The sequence below is a fragment of the Chenopodium album genome, chromosome 5 (genome assembly GCF_948465745.1).
Source record: "Chenopodium album chromosome 5, dcCheAlbu1.1, whole genome shotgun sequence".
NCBI classification, from domain to species: domain Eukaryota; kingdom Viridiplantae; phylum Streptophyta; class Magnoliopsida; order Caryophyllales; family Amaranthaceae; genus Chenopodium; species Chenopodium album.
This window is the reverse complement of record NC_137838.1, coordinates 65,720,157-65,742,589: the sequence shown is the minus strand read 5'-3', so window position 1 is coordinate 65,742,589 and position 22,433 is coordinate 65,720,157. Positions and strand designations below refer to the sequence as shown.

Genomic DNA, 22,433 nt, shown 5'->3' with positions numbered 1-22,433 from the left:
CTTCTTATCTATAACTTTCCTTTTCCCGTTGTCTTTAGTAGTATTCCTCTTCTTAGGTATTATAGGTGTCTTGAACTCAATTCTTGCACCTAAGCGTTCCTTGGCCGGTGTCACCCTGTCACCTAGACGATTCTTCACATCAGTTCTACCCTGATCAATTGAAGACTTCTTCAGCAACCACTTCTTTACATCATTAGGCAAAGAAGGGGGAACCTTTTGGGTAATCACTTCCCATAAAGGTCTAGCGCTCCAGTACGTGTCAAATTTATCTACTTCTTGAGATATGGGATACTCATAGGGAGGACGAAGATCCCCGGAAGGAATATTTTGAAGCAAGCCATATTGTCTCTTTACTCTGCAGGGATAATAATATGTCATGAGAGACAAGCTTGGAAGACGGCAGAAAGGTTGCTTGTTAACACCAACCATCTTTTTTATTTTCCACCATGGGATGACCCACTTGATAGCAAAGTCACGTGATTCAAAGACTTTCTTCCACCCATGGCGCCCAATTTTAGGGATGCGCTTCTTTCTTCTTACAAAGCAAGTGGGCGTATAACTTTCAATGTCGTCCGGAGGGCTAATTAATCCTAGCCTTTCCATTAGCCACATCTGAAAAAAAAAATTTAAATTAATATTACAATACAAAAATATATTTTTTAATTTCTGTAATTAAAAATATTATTTTTCTACCTGTAATAAAATTGGAGAACCGCGAAGAGGTGCTTTTGGGTCCCTTTTCAACTCATCTAGACCAATCATAGTCTCTCCAACTATTAAAGGCATCAGATTTCTCCCTGATTCAATTTGTTCTAGCACAGTGGTTATAATTGATCGACCCTCATTAATTTTACCACTACTAAGACAATATTGATTAAGCATGCAGAATAAGAACGCCCTTCTTCTATATATGTGAAGAGATTCAGAAAGCGGTTTATCAATATAATAGCGTGCGAATTCTTTTAAGTTCACCACGTTGCCATTCACTATCCTTGATAAATCCCTTTCCTTCAAATTAAAGAAGCGCTCAAAATCCTTATAGTAATATGCATCTACTCTAGGGATCACTACCAGGTCTATTGCAGGGAAGCCTAAAATAACACCAAATTCCTCTGGCAAAGGGCTAATTTCATCATACCCTATTCTAAAACAATGTGTGTCAATGTTCCAATATTCTAAAGCGGTATGAATGAAGTCTATGTCTAGATCTACCCCTTTAATGCCATATATTCCCCCCAAGTGAAATAAATCCAATTCTTTTCTTTCTCTAGCATTGAGAGATCGACACCATTCATGAGAATATTGGGTGAAGGTTTTAGTGGCTAGAGACATGATTATTATTTTTCCTAAAGAGAAGAATAATTTTTTTCGCTGGAATTATGTGAATAATCGACCGAGCAGGGGGCTATTTATGCACAAATTGCGAGGAATTTCAACCTGACTGGAATACGTAGTCAACGTCAACTGGCGTCACACACCCGCAATTGGCGTCACCCATCTGCTATTGGCGCCACACGCTAGAAATAGCGCCTGGCGCCACGCGCCACAGGCTGGCGCCAGCTGGCGCCAAGTCAGCAGGACAGCCGCGCGTGCTCAGTTTGCGTTTTGATATTAAATCGGAGTCGGTTAATGACTTTATGGCCCCGTTTTAATTTCTTCTAAATATCTTTCTATCCTTTTCTTAATTAATTAAATATAGCAATTATGTTTAGTTAATTTTTTTTTATTCTTTTTTTGGATTTTATATTAAAATTCAAAAATCAGCCTTTCTCTCCGTTTTTATTTTTCCTTTTTATTTTTTCTTTTGGGGGGAGAGAGTCGGATAATACCCTCCATCAATAATAAAAATGACGGAATTTTCGTGCAAAATTGTTATCACATTTGCACACACTAACATACACTAACATAATAATAATACATAATAATAGATTTACAGAATAGAGTGTCTAAGTAACAAGTCAAAGGCAAAGTTCTATAAAAGTCAAAATAAAATGCATATACAGAAATAAGCTACGGCACCGGAGGACGTAGGCCCATCATGCCATAAAACTGCGCCGTCCGAGGAGTCACCTCTCCACCAGCTCCAGCCTCAGCACCAGTTCCAGTCTCCGTAGGAGGAGGGAAACTCAAAACAGGACCGCTCCAGCCAAGGCCAACCTGAGGCTGGGACCGCAGAGGCTGCTGCGATGACGAGCCAACCTCGTACATCCCACCACCTCTGAAAGCCGAGGTAGCCTCTCCTAACGGTGCAGCCGGAACCTCCTCAGAAGAAGACCCTGAGCCCTCAGCAACGTCGGCTCGAGCAGCCTCGGAACGGCCACCTCTACCTCCTGACGAAGTGCGACGACGTCTCGAGCTAGACCTCGCCGGCTCTCTTCGCCCCTCAGGCCTCGTACGGGTGTGAGAAGCAATCGGCTGACCCTGCAAAAAGAAATAAATCAGAAACAAGGTGAAAACTGAAGCATAGCGCAGAAACAATAAGTAAAGAAAAGTTACCTCTCGGATAGCGTCTTCTCGACGATAGGTAGCTGCGTTCCTCATCCGGACGAGTTGGCTCCGGAAGGCATCTATGCATCGTGCCATAGCCGAAACCACCTCGCGTGAGAACTTTCAAGGAAAGTTAAGTCAGTAAAAATGCATGATAACTGAATACAAGATTTTGAATTAGAGCTAGACTTACTCTGGTCTGATGACGAGGAATCGACCGCTCCACGAAGCGCTCGCCCTCAGGAGCCGGAGAAATCATCTCCTCGATCGGCCCGTACATCCCCTGGTAGTGGATGGACATACGGGGTGGCACAAACTCAGTGGGACCATCCTGATAAAACAGAAAAGAAATCAGTAAGGTGTTACTTGGGGGCTACTCGGCGAAAAACAAAAAGCCAATAATCTTACCCTCACATCCTCGGCCGGCACGGGGGCTGGAGCTAACAAAGCAAGTAGCTCCTCAGCATAACTCCGCCCAAGGATCACATGGGACCGCCATAGAGAACCAGGCTCTTCAGCCATGCTTGACAACTCTCTCTCGTCGAACATGTGGCGTGGTGGAGGAGCAGGAACGACAAAGACATCGGAAGAGTGCTGTCTAGCAACTCTCTCTCCTAAATACGCAACTGCTCCGTAGGTCCCCAGAAAGTAACGGCGCTCAGCAGAGTACTGTGCAGCTAATCCAGGGACTGTCCAACCACCCCATGGTCGGTATACTACCTCAGGTCCCTGTAAAAATACCAATCGGGTAAGAACATGTATAAAACGTCGCAGAAGAGCAAGATAAGCGCCAAAAATCATACCGAGATGATCCGACTCCGGACACGTACAGTAGACAGGTCCACATGGTTGCCGCCCCAAGAGGCGCTCACCGGATACCCCCTCGGCGATGGTCTCGCCGGCGCAATGGAAGGAAAGTATTCATAGAACCAGATCTACAAAAGGCTAAAGCATGAGTAAATGCTAACTAAACATATAGGGCTAAATTTTATAGGGAATAATGTTTACCTCTACAACTTTCCAGAAAGCGGACAAAGCGACATTCGTCCTAAGAGACCGGTGGCGACACGAGTCCCTCAGTGCGCGAACGAAGTCAGTATAGGCCAAGCTGGCCCAGTCATAAGTCCCGATCCGCCGGAGATCGCGAACAGCAGGGAGGTAGTAAAGCAACACCCTACTACCCCTATCAGGGGAGAATGTCCCTGACAACAACATCAGCACAAAGATGCGCACCCGCTGCTCTCGGGTGGTCGCATCGTCATCAAGAGCCGCTGCCAGCGTCGAACGGCGAATCCCTCTAGCACTAAACTGAGTCGTCTCGACCTCAGCTCGGGCCCGAACATCAATCGGCCCCAGTAGTTCCTCGACCTTTGGAGAAAAGACGTCGATACCGCCGTCGAATGGCAGCGGCACAGAAGAGAACTCCAGTCCTGTGATGAGACTGAAGTCTGTAGGAGTGACCATCATCTCACCCCATGGAAAATGAAATGTGTTGGTGGTGTCCCAAAAGAACTCCACCAGAGCGCGTACTACGTGGTGACCCCCGCTGGAGGCAACCATAGCCTCGGAGGTCTCAAACAGGGCAACCAACCCGCAAGACTCCCATAGGAGTCTCGTCTCTCGATCTCTGGCGATATGCATCCTATACAAATCGCCGAGACCATCGCAGCCAGAGCCGTGATGTCGTGTCCTTCCCGGCTCGGTTCCCCGTCTCACTCTCTCAGAAATGTGGTGGACAGGGGCAAAGAACAAGGTCTGCTCATCCCACTCTGGGAACTGACCAAGCGAAGTGGACGGTGTAGTGTCGTCCTCCACGGGCTCATGCTCCCGTCTAGTGTTTCGGGACCGTGAACCGGAGCCTCGTTGTCTAGCCATGCTACATTGTGCAGAATCATCATAAATCAAGGTTCTATAGTATCTAAAGGTTTGCCTAGCCGCATGATACTATGTTCGCAAAAACAGAGTACGTAGTACTAAAACAGAGCACAAATTCGAATTGAGCATGATAAGCATTTTTCAAGCAATCAAACAATTTCTTGCAACACTATAGTGATTATTGTGACAAATTGAACAAGAATTGCTAGCAAAAACATCAAGAACGAGCCACATTGTTTTTCACGACCTTAGGAGGTCCAACAATGGCGGATTGCTCATTTCTTCGCCAAATTGAGTCAAACAAGTCTCAAACTACTCCCAAGGCAATATACAAACATAAACAAGCAATTTCATGGCATAAAACTTGATAAACAAAGAAAATTGAGCATTATAAGTTTCGAATTTTCATGAAATTCGTGAATGAACATGCCAATAATTCATAAAAACTGGTGTGGGTTGGAAGAAAACTTACATAGATCGGGAATATGGATGAAAAAAGCTTTGATTTGCAACAAATTTGAGCAAATTCGGTTGAGAAACGAATGAGCAACGATCAATTGAAGTTTCGACTTCTTTCGAGCAGTGTTCGCAACAAACCAGAGCTCGAAACGAACTGAAAACGGGAATTTAAAGTGATTCCCGTGCTGGCGCCAGTCCCTAGGCATTGGCGTCACATTATGTGCTTGGCGCCAGACGCCAATTTCAGCGTATGGCGCTAATGCGATAAAACTGGCGCTGATCGATTTTCAGCGACGCCAAAGCAGCCAGCTACCTTTTGGGGTAGTGCTAGCTTTCTGCAATATATTTTGGGTTCCTTGGTACGCCAGTTAGCCCTCTGAGCGATTTGACATGATTAGGTAATCGGCTTGATTACATGAAGTGATCGACCTGATGAAAAGATCGTCTCACTAAGCTTAAAGCGCCTAAGCATTGGCTCATTAGCAAAAGGCACCGACATACAGGTTCATTAGCAAAAAAAGGGCACCGACATATAGGTTCAAGAGCAAAGAGCGCCGACGTACAGGCATAGCAAAAAAGCAAAGTTCAGGCGAACTTTTAAAGATCGACGGGCGTGGGTCTTCGGTATTTTCCTTTGGGAGATTATCGCATCAAATGAGGATGACTTCAAGAGAAGATGTCTTCGGCATCATTCCCTAGCTTGCGGAAAGTTGTCACAAACAACTGAAGGTAATTTCGGGCGAAATTGTCTTCGATCATAGTTCCTGAGGCATGGAACGTGATCATAATGCGGATGAGAATTATTTCAAGAGAAATAATTTTCGATGGTATTCCCTTGGACGTGGAATATAATCACGGCGGAGAGGATAGTTTCAGGCGAAGCAATCTTCTAATTTGGAAGCAGTTACAAGGCGTAGCGGTTTTCAAGCGGGATGACATTCTCTAGCTTGCAGGAGGTCATCAAAGCAATCGGTTACTTTCAGAGACGTGTGCTCGACGGTGCAAGATACGCGTTTCTTAACTCTTCTATCTGTTTAACTAATGCTAGTTTTGCAGGTATCGGCGTTATAAGATTGATTTAGGATCGCAGAACGTTCTGAATCATTCTCCGTCCCTATCGTTACTTTGACTTTCGTTTTTCGAAACTTGCGTTTCTCCAAACTCAGTCAAAGTGGGGGCTTCTGTAGACACCCATTTGTGTCTCCCCAAAACCAAACCCAGTGATGAGTGCCTTTCACGTCGAATCATAATCGAATGAAACGAAAGTGTGGAAAGGTCTAGTGTTGCGGAAAGTTTTATTTCTTTTCTTTTCTTTTCTCTTCTCTCTGTTTTTGAAAACTTTATTTTAAGAAAACAGCCAATCCAGTTTGGTTGGTCCATGATATGGGTTCAATAGTGGTGTATTTGGATGGGGCTTGCAAAGACCTTTCCAACGATATATTATAAGCCCAATTCCGATGAATATTGAGGAATTTATGGCCAATTTACTAAACTGGGCCCGGTTTGAGTTTTAAGTACGGCCCAATGATCTAGGGGAGGGCCTAATATGATTTATCATTCCTAATGTAATTAGGAATGGTTTTGGTCTTCTAGAACATTCTAGAAGGTTCTTATCATTCTTAATTCAATTAGGATTCTTTAGAGTTTTAATTAGATCAAATAGCATTTTCGACTGAAATTATATTATTTTATCTTCCAGTACGGGAAAGTTATCAGATTTTCGAAAACGTGTTAAAATCCGGTTTGGCGTCCAACCCCAGGCCTTGGCGCCTGGAATCAGGATTGGCGCCAGACGCCAGCCATTGGCGCCTGGCGCTAGCCACTGGTCTTGGCGCCAATGAGCCAGAGCTGGCGCCAAGTTGTTTTTGCGATCTTCAGACTCTGTTTTGATAAATTATCTTTTTTGGCTGATTTTCTCTATAAATATCGTATCAAAAACTCCGTTTTGAAGGACGGAGGGTCATCTATCATTCACCACTTCTTTTATTCTTAAGTTTTAATAAATTCCGTTTTCATTCATCATCTACAATCTTCAATCGTCAACAAATTAGTTTATGAATCATTAATCTTTCATTCATTCTTTTTAAACTTTATTCTTTAACACAAAATTCCGCATTCACAAGATCTTGATACACCTAGCCATATTCGAAGTTGCCTTCGCCCTAGACGTGAAAGGTTTTAATTTCTGAGGGTTTGGTCCCAAATCTCTATTTCAATTATTTAATTTAATTGCTTTGTTTATTATTTTCCTTGAAGTTACTAACGTGTGTATTTTGTAATTAGAAAGAGGTACGAGGCATCCAAGTAAGTACTTTATTGATTAATTGATTTTATGATGTAGACATCATGTTTATATTATTATTATGATATTTCTAGTATCATGTATAGGGTGTTTTTAATATTAAGCATGATTAAGAATATGATGCTTCCTATGTTCTTTCTAACATTTATGATTATGATTGATGATGATTATTCATTATGTTGCTTGATATGCATATTATTATATATTGTTATTGCTTGATCACCTTTTATTGCAGGTTAAAGGGAATTGGTATTTGCAATCACGCTTAATAAGATAATTAATAATCTTGTTAGGTTAATTGTGATTATAATTTCAAGTGATCGCCAATAATAGTTTATTTGTGCATTAAATTCAACCAACATAGATTAAACAAGTTTAGGGTTAATCTATTGATTGCATGTTAGTCAGAAAGCGCACATGAATACGATCAGAATAAAGTAGAGGCCTATTATTAGGGCAGGTTCAATCTCTTTTAGGTTGGATTTGTACCTTCATCCCCGAACCCTATTTTGGTTCATGACCTTATGGAGTTGACGATCTCTTGGATCGTTAAGGGGTGTAACCTTCACCTCGTGAACGGTTTACAAATTCCTTAAAAACTTGTTGGCGACTCTTTTGCTCTATCTTCTTCCCTTTTGGACGCCACCGTACTTTAGTGTATGATCACAGTGGGGTTCAAGCTAGTGGGATTTTTAAAGGCTTGAAAATATTCCCCACAGGTATTGATTTATTTCTAATTGTTTGGTTTAGGAGAGGAATTTGTAGAAGGCGACTTCTAGTTTTAAAGTGGCCAACCGGATTGTTTACACAAGGTACGTACAAGATACAAAACCTTGCTTGTAGGTGTATGTTTAAGGACGGATCGAGAACTTAGTATCATGTATAGGATTGACTGGGTTAAATTGTCTGGTTATACATTGTGAATTTCAAATGATGTGCACTAGTTTATAATGCAAGTATTATTTGTGCTTTAATTATGCAAGGTGCGCTTAAAGGCAAAGGTATGTGATTGGTGTAAAGATCAAATTATTACTCGTTCATGATTATGTTAACAGGATGAGTAAAGGAGAAATTCAAGTCTTGTAAGACGAGGTTAAGGTTTTGGGGTGCCTTATGCACTCAAGGTGTTTATACACCGAGGTAGTAATGGAATAATTAATAAATGTTGTTTGTCACTAATAAATTAAGAATCTAAATTGAGAATTTGCCATGTTTGATTGATTTGCTTTTGGGATGTTTGTATTGATATGTATAAGAGTCATCACTAAGTCTAAACCTGTAAATCACGTAAAGTGCAAGATGGATGAGCAATAAAACTCTGGAATGGTGCACATCTGGAGTAATGACAATCAGGGGTTGGGATACATGGGGTATTAGCCGTGTACTTTTATCGAGGCCATCTGATCTACGAGTCTCTTCTTTCAAATATTATTTTTCTAAAACTAGGAGTTAGGTGAGATCTCATACTAACTACGGTCACGGAGTGGCGCCCGTGGTCGTTGGATGTTTATTGATGTTTCCGAAAGGAGGCATGGGGGTTTTTCTTTATTGATGTTCCAAATGGGACATGGGTTGGACAACCTTGTCTATTGCTAAATCCAATGAAATAAATAAACGAGTCAGTTAATATTAATTAGTGAGGTCTTAATAAATTTGATAATCGAGTCGTGAATTGAGTCTATATTTAATGATGCTTGTGCTTGAATATTAGTAGCATGTTAGGTATTTTCTCAATTTGTTTCGCAGCTTGTATGTACTCAGCTTTGCTGACTACGTGCTTTTGTGTGTGTCTTTCTTTGGTCATGGCCTTCGCCTTTCAATGACCCTGTGACGATCCAATTTTTACACTTGTAATATTGGGGAGCAGAATAACCACAGGTTCTTACACATGCAGCATTCATCAGGGTTGTGGGATCTTGAGTAGAGAGTTGGTTGTTTCCATATTATTTATTTTGCAAAGTTTGAATTTATTTTAATTCGTTTTTAGTTGACACTAATTCTTTTGGGTTTGAAATTATTGGAACTCTGAATTTAATCACTTACTACTTTTATTGGGTTTTGAATAAGGGCCTTAATGGTTCCAACTTGTAATACTTATTTTGATTTAATTCCTTTGTTTTGAGGTTTATTTAAAACTGTTTTGGTTTTCCGCTGCAAATTTCTGAGATAGCCTTAACGTTTGAACACGTGGCGGTAGCACACCAGTAATTCTCTTGAAATTGTTCAGGTTATATACAGGTTTCTCACAGGTTTTTAAGAGAGAATTATTGGGGTGTTATAGTGCAATCGATAGGTTTACCCTAAACCTGTTTAAACTATGTTGGTTGAATATTAATGCACCAACAAAACTATTATTGGTGATCACTTGGATTATAATCAAATTAACCCTAAAAAAATTATTAATTATCTTATTAAGCGTGATTACAAGTACCAATTCCCTTTAAACATGCATAAAAGGCGTGATCAAGAAATAACAATAAATATATCAAGCAACATAATAATCATAATAATAAAAATAATAATTATCATAATCATGTTAAAGCATAATAATAATAGCAAGATCCTAGACATGATACTAACAAGATTAATAACAAACCCTAGCATGTCACTAAACATCAAAGATCAAAGCTTTAGCCCTAACATGATACTAACATGCTATTAGGAAAGAAATAGGAAGCATCATAGAAATCATAATTGATATAAGAAATTTTTAGTTGTTACCCTAAACATGATACTAGGAAGCAATAAAACATCCTAACATGATACTAGGAATCAAAATAACAACCTAAACATGATTTTTATATCAAAATATCAATAAAGTAATTAAATTACTTACTTGGATGCCTCGTATCTCTTTCTAATAACAAAATACACGCGTTAGTAACTTCAAGGAAAATATGAAATCAAACAATTAAATTAAATAAAGATTAAGAAAGAATTAAGAAAGTTTAGACTAGATTTGGGACCAAACCCTCAAAAATATCAAACCTTTCACTACTAGGGTGAAGGCAACTTCGAACTATGCTAGGTGTATCTAAATCTTGTGAATGCGGAATTTTGTATTTGAAAAGGCTAGTTTAGAAGAGAGAGAGAGAGAGTATATCAAGAATTTTTTGATGAGAGTTGGTGATTAAAAACGTAGGTTTTAGGAGGCTATTTATAAAGAAAATCTGTCGGATATGATAAAAAAAGAATCAGAGTTTCGAAAAGAATAAAACACGACGCTGTCGCCAAACACGCCCCTGTCGTCAGACGATAGAACTGTCGCCAGGCACCAAACGTGTCGCCGCGGCGCCAGGCATGTCGCCAGGCGACAGTTTGTGGTTGCGGCACTGCAATAAGTTTTTTCACGCGTTTTCGTATTTTGATAAAATTTAAGCGTACAAGGGGTAAAACTGTAATTTCCTTAAAAACACTTCTTTTATTTTAAATAAAACTCTAAAAACACATTTTATCAATGCTAATCAAATTAGGATTTAAAAGAACTTTCTAGAAGATTCTGGAAGACTATAATCAATCCTAATTGCATTAGGAATGATTAATCATAATAGGCCCTCCTCTAGATCATTGGGCCGCATATAAAAATCAAATCGGACCCAGTTTAGTAATTTGGCCATAACTTCCTCATTATTCATCGGAATTGGGCTTATAATATATCGTTGGAAAGCTCCTTTCGAACCCGATCCAACTACGCTATTATTGGACCCTTTCCATGGACCAAACTAAACTAGATTGGCTATTATCATAAAATAGGTTTTCAAAAACAAAGAGAGAGAAGAGAATTAAAAACTAACCGCAACACTAAACTTTCCACACTTTCACTTCATTCGATTATGATTCGACATGAAAGGTACCCATCACTGGGTTTGGTTTTGGGGAAACACAAATGGGTGTCTATAGATAGGTTGGATCTTGGTAACGTAGTGAAATTGTAAGGTTATAGTAATGGGTTGTTATGTGTAATGTAACTTGAAAGTGCTTTAACTTGATCAATAAGATGGTTGAATTTGCAATTTATATTGTTGTTTTCATTAAACCAAATCAATCAAGCTACTAAAACTGAAGAAGCAAAGTAAGCATGCATGCCATAATCATATGCTACAAAGTCAACAACTAGATGTACAAAAGCTTGACCATAAATGGCAATGCAAGAGTTATCACTAAAAGTAAAAAAAAACATCATAAGTTTGAAAAGTAGGCATGCATGCCATAATTGTGCTACAAAATAGGACTTAAAATGCCTAATTGTTCAAGTGTTACACCAACCAAACAACATAACTACTCTCTCATTTCATCAACTGGACTGCTAGGCACTTGGGACTGCCCTGCTGCTGTGACGGTTGATGCTTGGGAAGAGCTCTCTCCCACCTTACCCTGCACACAGTACACAACATTGGTGTGAGCTAAAAAAATTGAAAGTGAGGCCAAATAATACACCAAGAAACATAGACAAGTACCTGGTTTTTGGACCTCTTTCCCTTTCCTGCAGCTCTCATTGCTCTGCTATGCACCACCCAAGGGTCATCAGAAAATGGTTTACCACCCTTGTTCTTGGGTTCAGCTGAGGTGTCTAAGGTTGGGATTTGGCATCTCTTTTTATTGTGTCCGTATTGCTTGCAATTGGAACACTTGTATGACTTCCCACCCATTCTTGTAGCCTTCTCAGCAAGGTCTGCAACCCTCTCAGCATCCTCTCCAACTTCCTTCTTCCTTTTCTTCTTTGATGGCCTACCTGGCATAACCTTGAATGGGGGTGGAAGTGGCTCAAGGAAAGGGGTCTTTTCCCATTGATTTAGCCCTAGCATAGACATCAATACAGGGGAATAGGAAGCCAGATATGTGTCCCTTGAGTAAGTTGCATCCACATAATCCTCTAGATCACCTCTCATGTACAAAATGCAAGCATATGCATGATGGCATGGTATCCCTGTCAACTCCCAAGAATAGCAAGTGTATTTCCTTGCATTCAAATCAACTAAATGCCTATCTCCATTGTTCTCAACCACAAACAACTCCTTAGTACTCCTAGTGAGTATGTTGTACTTCCTAATTCTCTGAGCCTAATCAAATTGTTTCTTAACATAAGGCATGAACCTCCCTTGAATTTTTTGAGCACCCTCCCTTTTCCGATAGTTTCTTTGCATAAAATATCTTCTGATCCATTCCATGTGTGTCAGAATTGGTTTGTGTCTTGCTTGTTTCAGCACATTGTTAAAGCTCTCACACGTGTTATTTAACGACATTTTTAATTTGGGAGTGGAATCAAAAGCATGCCTACTCCAGCAATGGGAGGGGATAGCAGCCATATAATCATATGCTTTCACATTCATTGTTTTCAATGTTTGCATATGCTCATTGAATTCTAACTACACAATCAAAATAAACCAAACATCTAAATCTAAGCTAATCACAACAACAAACAATGGCACATAACTTATATTTAGGTGAAATTATTGCATACCACAGTTGTAGCCTTAGCTGCTACCCATAACAGGTCCTTATAAGCTAGGCTATTCCACTTTAGCTTGAAGTTTGACCATATATGCCTCCAAAAGAATCTGATTCCAGCCTTGGGTACAACATTTTGATTCTAACAGTCCCTGCAAACAAGTCAGACAGTTAGTTATATGTCCCATTGCAGCTTATCAAAACAAAGACACTACGAGACCACACTTACTTTTTGTCTACCTGATATGAAAGTGTATCCATGTCCATCAACTGTCCCCAATGCTGAAGCTAACAAGTCCAAAAACCATGTCCAACTGTCTGTTTTCTCTATTTCAACCACACCCTAAGCTAGGGGATAGATGTTGTTGTTCCCATCACTTGCCACAGCCACAAGACAGATCCCTGGGTATGAACCTGTTAAGTGGCACCCATCTAAGCCAATAAGAGGCCTACACCCTACCTTGAAGCCATCTATCACTGGCTTCAGTGATATGAACATCCTCTGGAAAATTGGAGGGGTCTTTCTATGTTCTCACACATGCAAAATGCACTGCTGCCTTCGTTGTACTTCTTCACAACATAAGCATAATCCCACACCCTTTTGTATTGCTCTGAACCATCACCATAAAGCATCATCTTGCTCTTGCTAACCACAACTTGTAATAACCACAATACACACCTGTATCTCTCAATACCCTTTGACCAAAACCTTTGGTCAAGTGCCAATCTGGGTCAACCCTCTAATGTTCCAAGTACTACTCTGCTAAGTACTCTGAAGTAACCTTTTTATTCCTTTCTGCTACCCTACAAGTGTGCTTCAACTTTATATGCCTAATGAAAAAATGTGTCCTCTAGCTTCATTTTTCTTGCAATAATCTTGAATTGGCACAAAGGCTCAGTACAAGAACAATTTCTCTTAGACCTTTTTGGGTCCCAAGGGCAAGCACATCTATCTTTGCAATAGACAATCACCTTCTTATTCCCACTGTGCAGCATGTAGTAGTCATACTTGTTCTCTATTGCATGTTGTCTCAGTGCCTTTCTAAACACCTTCACTATGGGAAATCTTAAGCTAGGTGTGAGCTTGATTGGCTTCTCAAAATCAACATATAGGTTAAATGCTTGTGTCTTCTCTCCCTCCTCATCTGACCCATCTATGCTGACTAGCTCTTCAGAGTCATAATCAATCTCATCACCTAAGCTTGACTCTTCTACCAAATCAACTTGAAGCCTACTCTATTAGGGACTTCCTTCACTTCTCTAGAAGGCTCAGTAACCCCTCCAAAGCTACTCACTACCGTGTCTAATATGTTGTCTCCCAAACCATCAGCAAACAAATCTTCTTCCTCCTTGTCATCAAAATCAAAGTCATCTAAGTATGGAAGGACATCAAGTTCATAGTTAAACTCATCTCTCTCATCCCACTGTTCACTCAATTCTTCCCCACCCTGAAACAGATCTTCTGCATCCTCTAATTCATCCCCATCCTTAGGCCCTTTTCTGTCTTTTTACCCACCCAGCCAAACTCTGTTCCCTGATGACCTAGGTTCTGGAACAGATGCAGCAACCTCCTTCCCCTTTCTAGATCCCCTTGTAGTAGTCATTGTCTTCTCTACATCCACATCCTCCTTCTGCTTACTCCCTTTATTCTCTGCACCCACAACATCAATCCTTGTTTTCGACTTCTCTATATGCCTTTTAAACTCACTCGTAGTAATGACCAGAGCTTCTTGGTTAGATCTAAGGTCATATGCTTTGCTAGGAGATGCAGTTGGTGTTTTTTGGGATGCTTTTCTTTTGACAGGCAGCTTATTTCTACTCAACTCATGAGATTGAGAAGATGTGGACTTTTCAGAAGGCTTTGGCTTAGGGTTTGAAGAAGTGGTACCCCTTTCTATTTTAGCTGCTAGTAGTGGAGGGTGTTTTGGGGAAGGGTTTTTCTAAGGTGAGGGTATCTTTTGAGCTGGTTTTTCAATGCAAGCATCATCCTTTTGAGCGCCACCTACATTATTGAATTACTTTGAATGGGGGCCCATATTCTACTTTAGCCAGTCATCACACTCAAACACAACATACAAAGTAATTACATCTGTTTGACCAACACCTTTCAACAGATTGTCAATGTCCCACTGTTCAACCAACACCTTTCTCCCAGTGTTCAAACTCTTGCCACATTTTCTGTACCAGTTTTTGTAACTGCCCAAATTTGACTTTGAACCTATCAACCACAATCTTATTTAAAGACCCAACAGTCATGGTCCTTGTAGACACCTCCCCCTCCAACAATACTTCACCCCCACTCCAAAACACCACACTCCCACTAGTCTTAAAATTTCCCCCACAAAACATGCGAATTGTAACATAGTCTGGAATTTTTTTTTGAACAACCATGTACAATTTAACAACATCAAACAACACACACACAAACAACTTACACTACTCTATTCTACTGCACAAAAAACCTAATTTCACAACACCACCATAAACAAGAACTTCCTAAATTAAGCAATTGAAAATCAGTTCAAAATTTAGGTTTAAGCATTACAATTACACAACAATTTCAAACATGCAAAACGATTTTCATAGTAGTAATCGCATTAAGACTGTAAATTTACTTACTTGGAACCACCGATTGCAAGGGCCGTTCTGTTTACTTCTCCAATGGTGACTCCTTTGTTCTTCCGCATTTTTGCAAATGTTGTTTACAAGCAAAATACTTTCTTAGTTAGGGCAAATTGTGAGCTTTCAATGGTTTAGCTTCGCACACGAACTGAAATTCTGGGTTTTAATGGGGTTTTGCTAAGGAAGAAGAAGAAGAGTTCATATGAGGGAGATGAGTTAACCTTTTTTTTTTTTTTTTATTTAACAGTTAGGTGAGGGTAATAAATGGAGGGGGGGAGGGGGTGATTAGTTGGGGGTAATTTTTTAAAAATTGGGTTGGTTAGGTTAATTATACTAGAGTTAAGTTTATGTGTGGTTAAATGTGGGTTAAAACATCATAAGGTGAGTTAAATCACCGGAAAGTACACTTGGGTAGTAATCGGTGCAATTAAGGTGAATTTGGGGTAGTAATTAGAAACTTTTTCTTAGGGGTAGTAAGTGACAAGGCTGCTCTTTTTGAGGTAGTAATTAACAAATTTTCCTATATATTGATATAATTTTATGATTACATAACATTAATTACCAAAAAAAAAATACCGGTTGGTAGTGTACTGTTAGAGTTATTTCAACATTTTATATGGTTTTTATTATACGGTTTATGGTTTGTTGTTTGAACCATTAATTATACAAGTATAAAATTATTTTCAAAATATTTGAGATTTGCACCTAAATCGCAAATCACACCAAACCACACACAATAAAGGTTTTGTTTACGGTTTGGTGCGGTCTAGGCTGCACTTTGAAGAACCCTACTTATATCAAAACTTCTCGTATTTTATAACCTAAAACATTTTTTCTAAGTTTAACCATCATATTACTTCTACATACATTACTTAGTAGATGTAGAGAGCAATGAATTTAAACAAGGAAATTTATCAAAAAAATAATATTGCCAAATGATCTCTATAATATTACCGTTGACTATTTATTAAAATAGAGACCGGGAGTGAAACATGTCATCTCCCGGTTAAAAATTTTCCCGCCAAAAATATTTTCCAATTTTTTGCTAAATCTTCTTATAAACTATTCTATAATTTAAAATATTTTTTCCACATTTAACTATCATATTACTTCTACCTACGTTATTAAGTAGATGTAAATACGATGAATTTATTTTAATAGTTATCTCATTTTCACTCCACCACAAACTTCCGATATCCCAATTTTCAAAGAGAAAATACAATAATTAATTGATGAAATTTGTCAATAAAGTTAAATATGTGCTATAAGTTGGGGGTAAAATTGATAGGTTATAATTCCATTCTATCTCCTCTATAATTGTAATTTGTAGAGCTTCATTGGAGAAGCCAAAGCTCATAAGAACCTTGAATGGAGGAGGACAACAAACTTTTTCCCTCTTAGGATAACCATGCCCTCTACTTCTCCATTTTGTATATAGTTTTCTTATTGGAAAATGGTGGTAGAAATCGTTTCTTTCAACAGATTAGCTTTGATGGAGGGGTAAGGAGAAATGTAAAACCAATATTTACAAAATAGTGATTTATTAGTGTCCGATTTTACTAGCCTTTAAAAGAGCGCCATTAACATTGGTCTTTATGCTTTACTAATAACAATATTTGAGTGATACTAAAATTAATATTTCCAAACAAGTCTAAAACTAGATAAAGTTTTATTCAGATTACTTTTAAATTAGATTAACATTGGTCTTTATGCTTTACGAATAACAATATTTTGCATGCTTATTTTAGATTGCATTTTTTTTTTTTTTTTTTGGACATCTATATTTTCCTACTATTGGCATTTTTTTTTCAATTATTTGTTTCGATTCTATCTCATGTGTGTCAACTATTTGTACAAGTGATCATTCCTATAATTGATAAATTGATTGGTGTACCTTACATGTACAGGTTATGCTTGTCCAACTATTTCTAAAATTGGGGGTGATACTAGGCAATTTGCTTGCGATGTATAGTACTATGACCTGAACTGCTGAACATGGTAAAATTAAACAATGAACATGAAAAGATTTGACAAGCAGTGATTCGTATTTAAGTACTCCATACTCCATTGCAATACGCAACATTTTTCAACAAATGTTATACAGACTGGTCCAACTAGGAAATACTCCGTATTAAGTCTAAGAAGTTAAAAGGCAGCTTCATGCTCTGCAAGAACAGAAAATCGAGACACCAAAGAGGGTATTTTACACTACGAAATTCATGACTCTGATCCACTGCATCATAAAAGATGTCACCTAGAGTATCCAGGAGAGCTGCTACGACTGCGGCTACCATATGGGCTTCTACTCGGACTCCTTGAGCCATATGGGGATCTTGAGTAAGAGCGAGATCTATATGAGCGCCGTCCATATGACCTGCCTCTTGGAGAAATTGACCTGAAAACGAATAATGGACTAATAAGCTATAAAGTATTTCTCAAATAATACAAAACTTCAAGTAAAAATGAACAAACCGTGAGTAACGCCCCCTTGGAGAATAATCATCCGGACTGCGCGAATAAGCCCTTCCATACACTGGAGACCTAGAATACCGTGAAGAGGATCGCTTGCGATCATATGACCGACTCCTAACAGCACACACAGAAGCAAAATTAGAGCTGTGAATAATTTAGTTGCTAGGACTATAATACAAATGAAAATAAAATAATCCATTCAAGATAAGAAGAATCCTTGCATTATCAGAGGCTCCCCACATACAAGATAAGATAAAGATGAAATATTTATAGAAACTGAACAAAGCCTCACCTTACGCGCTCCCTTGCCCTCATTTCTGAGGGCTTTTTCCTATTCTCCTCAGCAAAAACAACAGTCAGCTCCCTTCCAAGGAGAACATAACCATCCATTTCATATTTAGCATCTGCAGCATCTGCTGGATCCACGAATTGGACAAACCCAAAGCCACGAGGATCCCTACATAATCATGAACCAATATTAAGATTGCTCAAAAAGAAAGTTCAAAACTATGTTCAGAAGCTCCAGGTATTGCTCAGGTTGATGAAAGTAACCACATATATTCTCCAACAAAGCAATTAATACATCAAAGCAGTCATTTGGTGGCTTACCTTGGAGAAGACTTCAATGTCTTCATCACAAAGGAATCATATTCTTTTCTTCCATTCTTCATCAACACTAAGAAAATCTTGAACAAGACATCCACTACTCAATCTTGTACAAACTCATAACTTGCTATCTTCAATCTTTAAACACTTCTCAGGAAAAAACACAAAACTCTTAATTACTTCGTGTCTCCAACTTGACACGCTTCTTGAAACAACCACACAAGAAATAGCTTGAAAAAATAACTATGGAGCAGGCAAAGAACAAAAAAAACAACAAAAAAAAAAAAAAAAAAAAAAAAAAAAAAAAAAAAAAACCTATAAACATAGACCACTAGGCAAACAAAGAACAAGGATGTACAATGCATCACAAACCTAGATCTCTTTCTATCCAGCCAATTCTAATATGATAAATGGATTTAGCAAAAACTGTGAAACATCTGATAGCTCATTATAGCAAAATAATCACTGTTTGTTATCCTAATCTTAAACCTATAGCTCAAATAAAGAAACATAGATAAGCAATTTTTTTTTAAAAAAAAAATTTACAAGTGGCTTCATTAAAGCTTACCCAGTGTGATAATCTCTAGGCAGGTAAATGTCCTTGATAGGACCATACCGCCCAAAAGGCACCCGTAAATCTTCAGGCCTGCAACAGTAGAATATATGTTAAAACACAGCATATTATGAAGAATACAAGTACAAATAAAGAAGATAACTGCTAAACTAAAGCAAGTAGCTCTGCATATCAATACATCAAATCATGCATAGAAAGCACATAAAGGCCTAGGAGGCAACAATGAGAGAAGATAGCCTTCCATATCAACAAACAATTTTTTTTTTTTTTTGGACAATTCTAACTAGAGAGGCACAACATGTAGGAGAAATTGTAAGAGCACAATTCTCTGTCACCTTGTCAAGGGAAAGGAGCACAAATGATGGGAGGTGTAAAAATTAACATATCTTCAAATATGACAAAGAAAATCATATTAACCTCTTCCTCATGCAATAGTGCAATATAAAATTTTACACAGAAACGTCATATCGAAAGCATGATTGATGACTCATATCTAAAGCATGATTGATGACTCAAATAACAATCTTCCATGAGAAAATACAACAGATTCTAGTTGCTTCTCAATCAACAGACAATGAATTAATGAAAGAAAGAAAGCGGAGATGCCCAACCAAGTACTTGCTCAATGAAATGGCTGACAGTTGATGCACCAGTATCTAAAAATATGAAGACTTAGACGGTTCAATATATGGTTTTTAAAAATTTAAACCAACTGTTGAAATATATTCATTTTACTCAAATCACTACATCACGTAACAATTCACAAATGAAAATTACACTCTTCTCCACGATGCCATGAAAACAACTGCGCAAAAGCATATTGCTCCAAAAACAACAGTCATTGTCCCTCAAAATAGCTATATATATAAGGAAGACACCATCACAAAACATTTCCTAACCACCAAGGACGATGCCTAAAATTATCATCTCCAGAGAAAGGAATCAGCTGTTCGAAAAAGTATGCACATCTACATAACTACATTTCATCCCACAATTTATAATGTCACAAGTTATATCTAAAAATAGCTTATATGTAGCAGCATTACTCAATACAACCAAAATAAATGATAATATTTGCTATCTTACGACCTACGTTTTACACACAAAATACAAACACATAGGACTAATAAACCAAACGAATATTGGTAAGGGCAAGCAACCATTGCAGAAAATACAATCAGACATAAAACTGCTCATGACATAATATACATAGGTAAGCCAAAAGGTCGAACCTGCAATCGTGGCGAAGGTTCCGAACCAACAAACTAGTGGGAGCAGCCTCCTTTCCACGGCTGTAACGGCCTCTCGGAGATGGGCTCCGGTATCTTCTTCCATAACTCCTTGGTGGAGGAGATGGAGAAGGGCTGTAGCTGTAACTTCGTCCCCTCATCTTCTCTGCATTCACAAACCAATCATCATCAGAAAAAACAATAACAAACCCATCAAACTACAACGAAATAAAATAAAATATTCATCCTATTACATAATAACTGAGGTACAAGGATCAATAATGTTACTAAATTCATAGATACGAGATAATAAACCCCGCCATAATAAAATCCTAACTCCACCAGGCAAGGCAATGATGTAGACGGGACTCGATCAAGACTTTAATTGACTAAACTAGTTAACAGCAAATATTAAAATTTACTGCTTCAATATTTTTATCCCATCTAATCCGCAATTTTAAAAGAAATTTGGATTATTCGTAACAAAAATCATCAATTTTGCTTCACAAAACTTAATAACCTACCACACAATCGATTTAATGGAATAAAAAGATACAAATCAACGCATTTTATAAGCAAAAACTTACGATTAAAAGAGTTAATCAGCATATGACTCGCAATTTCATCAATATTTTTGTTGACAATTAATAACTATAATTTTAATTTCAAACAAGCAACCAAACCAATGTCGAAATTCGCAATAATTTCATTGAGAATACGTAATGAAAAATTATACAAAAAAATTACGAAAAAAAAAATAATAATAAAATTACCTTGAATTCGAATAGCAGAAAACTCGCGAATATTTCCGACGCAAATGGAAGAAGTTTGGTAAAGAGCAGATTTGATGAAGGAAGTCGTTTTGGGTTTTTATTGTAACCACGAGGAATATGAAAAAAAGTGGTTCGAGAAGGTTCTTCTTTACAAATATACCCTTACTTTTCTTTCTATATTTCTTTTAGGCCCTTTAATTCTCTCTTTATAATTAACTGAAACCCCTAGACTTTAGGGATATTGTTTGGCACGTCAAAATGTTATGGTATTCTGGATTATGATTTGCAGGCCCGTTGCAAAGGTGGATTGGGCTTCAGGAAAATCTAGAAGTTTGTTGATGGAACGGGCAATGAATAATTCAGTCCAATTTACACATGAATAATTTAGGGTCTGTTCACATTTACTGAACTGAATTGAGCTGAATTGAATTGATTGAAACTGAACTGAACTGAATTGAGCTGAATTGAATTGATTGAAACTGAACTGAATTGAATTGAGCTGAAATGAATATTTTATAAGAGAGGAAAATTAAGAGCTGCAGTGAATTGAACTGAAGTGAACCGATTGGAGCTGAACTAAACTGAACTGATTGGAGCTGAACTAAACTGAACTGATTGGAGCTGAAATGAACTGAATTGAGCTGAAATGAAAATTTATAAGAGAGGAAAATTAAGAGCTGAACTGAACTGATTGGAGTTGAACTAAACTAAACTGGTTGGAGCTGAATTGAACTGAACTGAACTGAAATAAAGTAAGCCCTCAGTCTGATATTCGATGAAAATTGTTATATACAACCGGGGGCACCGTCCATCAATTGGTCTTGTACTTTTAACACATTAAAACACAAGCTAAGAGATGCACGAAAATTCGTGCATGTTCATATAAGTAATCTATCAAGATTAATTGTCTAATTTTTTTTTAGATGGTGTTTTTTTTTTTTAAAAAAAGACAAAAATGAGAGGGGTAGTTATGAATTGTAATAGGGTAGTTCTTTTTTTTTAAAAAAAATTATTTTTAATTGCACTTATTTTGGTAAAAATTTAATTTTTAAAATGTCAAAGGGTATTTTTGAAAAAGCAAAATTTATCAACCAAAAGGTCTTTCTCTTTATATAGTACTACAGAGAGTCCTCTTTTATTATACAAAATAAACCTAATTAAGAAATTTCTACAGCAAGTAATGATGACAATCTGGGTTCAATCTAAAGAAAAAGTTTGAGCTAAATCTCAAAAATAATACTCCCTCCATTTCAATTTGTTAGTCCCATATACTATTTTGGGCGTTTCAAAAAGATCTACCCATATTGAATGTATTCTACTTTTAACTTAGTTTTTATTTCCTATTTTATACATATGAAATTATGATTGGTTAAATTAATGATTGTGCATTGATGACATGAGTCTAACTAAAGAAATTATTTCCTTAAATTATGCAATTATACTTGACAGTTTCCTAAAAAAAACAAAAAAGTTTAAATAAGGCAAAACTATTTATGAATTATTTTTGACTTTAATGTTAGATTCCAAATATTCTTCTTTTCTTATTTTATGTGATAGATTCCATATGGGACTATCATATTGAAACG

At 37.8% G+C, this 22,433-nt stretch overlaps 1 protein-coding gene across 1 annotated transcript; it reads right to left on the bottom strand.

Moving 5' to 3' along the window:
* Positions 1-17,197: 17,197 nt before the first annotated feature.
* On the bottom strand, positions 17,198-20,979 carry LOC145632175 (serine/arginine-rich SC35-like splicing factor SCL30A). The gene is made up of 6 exons (XM_081684484.1): positions 20,848-20,979; positions 20,078-20,240; positions 18,840-18,917; positions 17,958-18,122; positions 17,666-17,779; positions 17,198-17,588 (listed from the first exon to the last, which is right to left on the bottom strand). Exons 2-6 carry the CDS (start codon positions 20,233-20,235, stop codon positions 17,444-17,446), a joined length of 660 nt encoding a protein of 219 aa, XP_081540610.1. The 5' UTR covers positions 20,236-20,240; positions 20,848-20,979; the 3' UTR covers positions 17,198-17,443.
* Between the last annotated feature and the right edge of the window lie 1,454 nt (positions 20,980-22,433).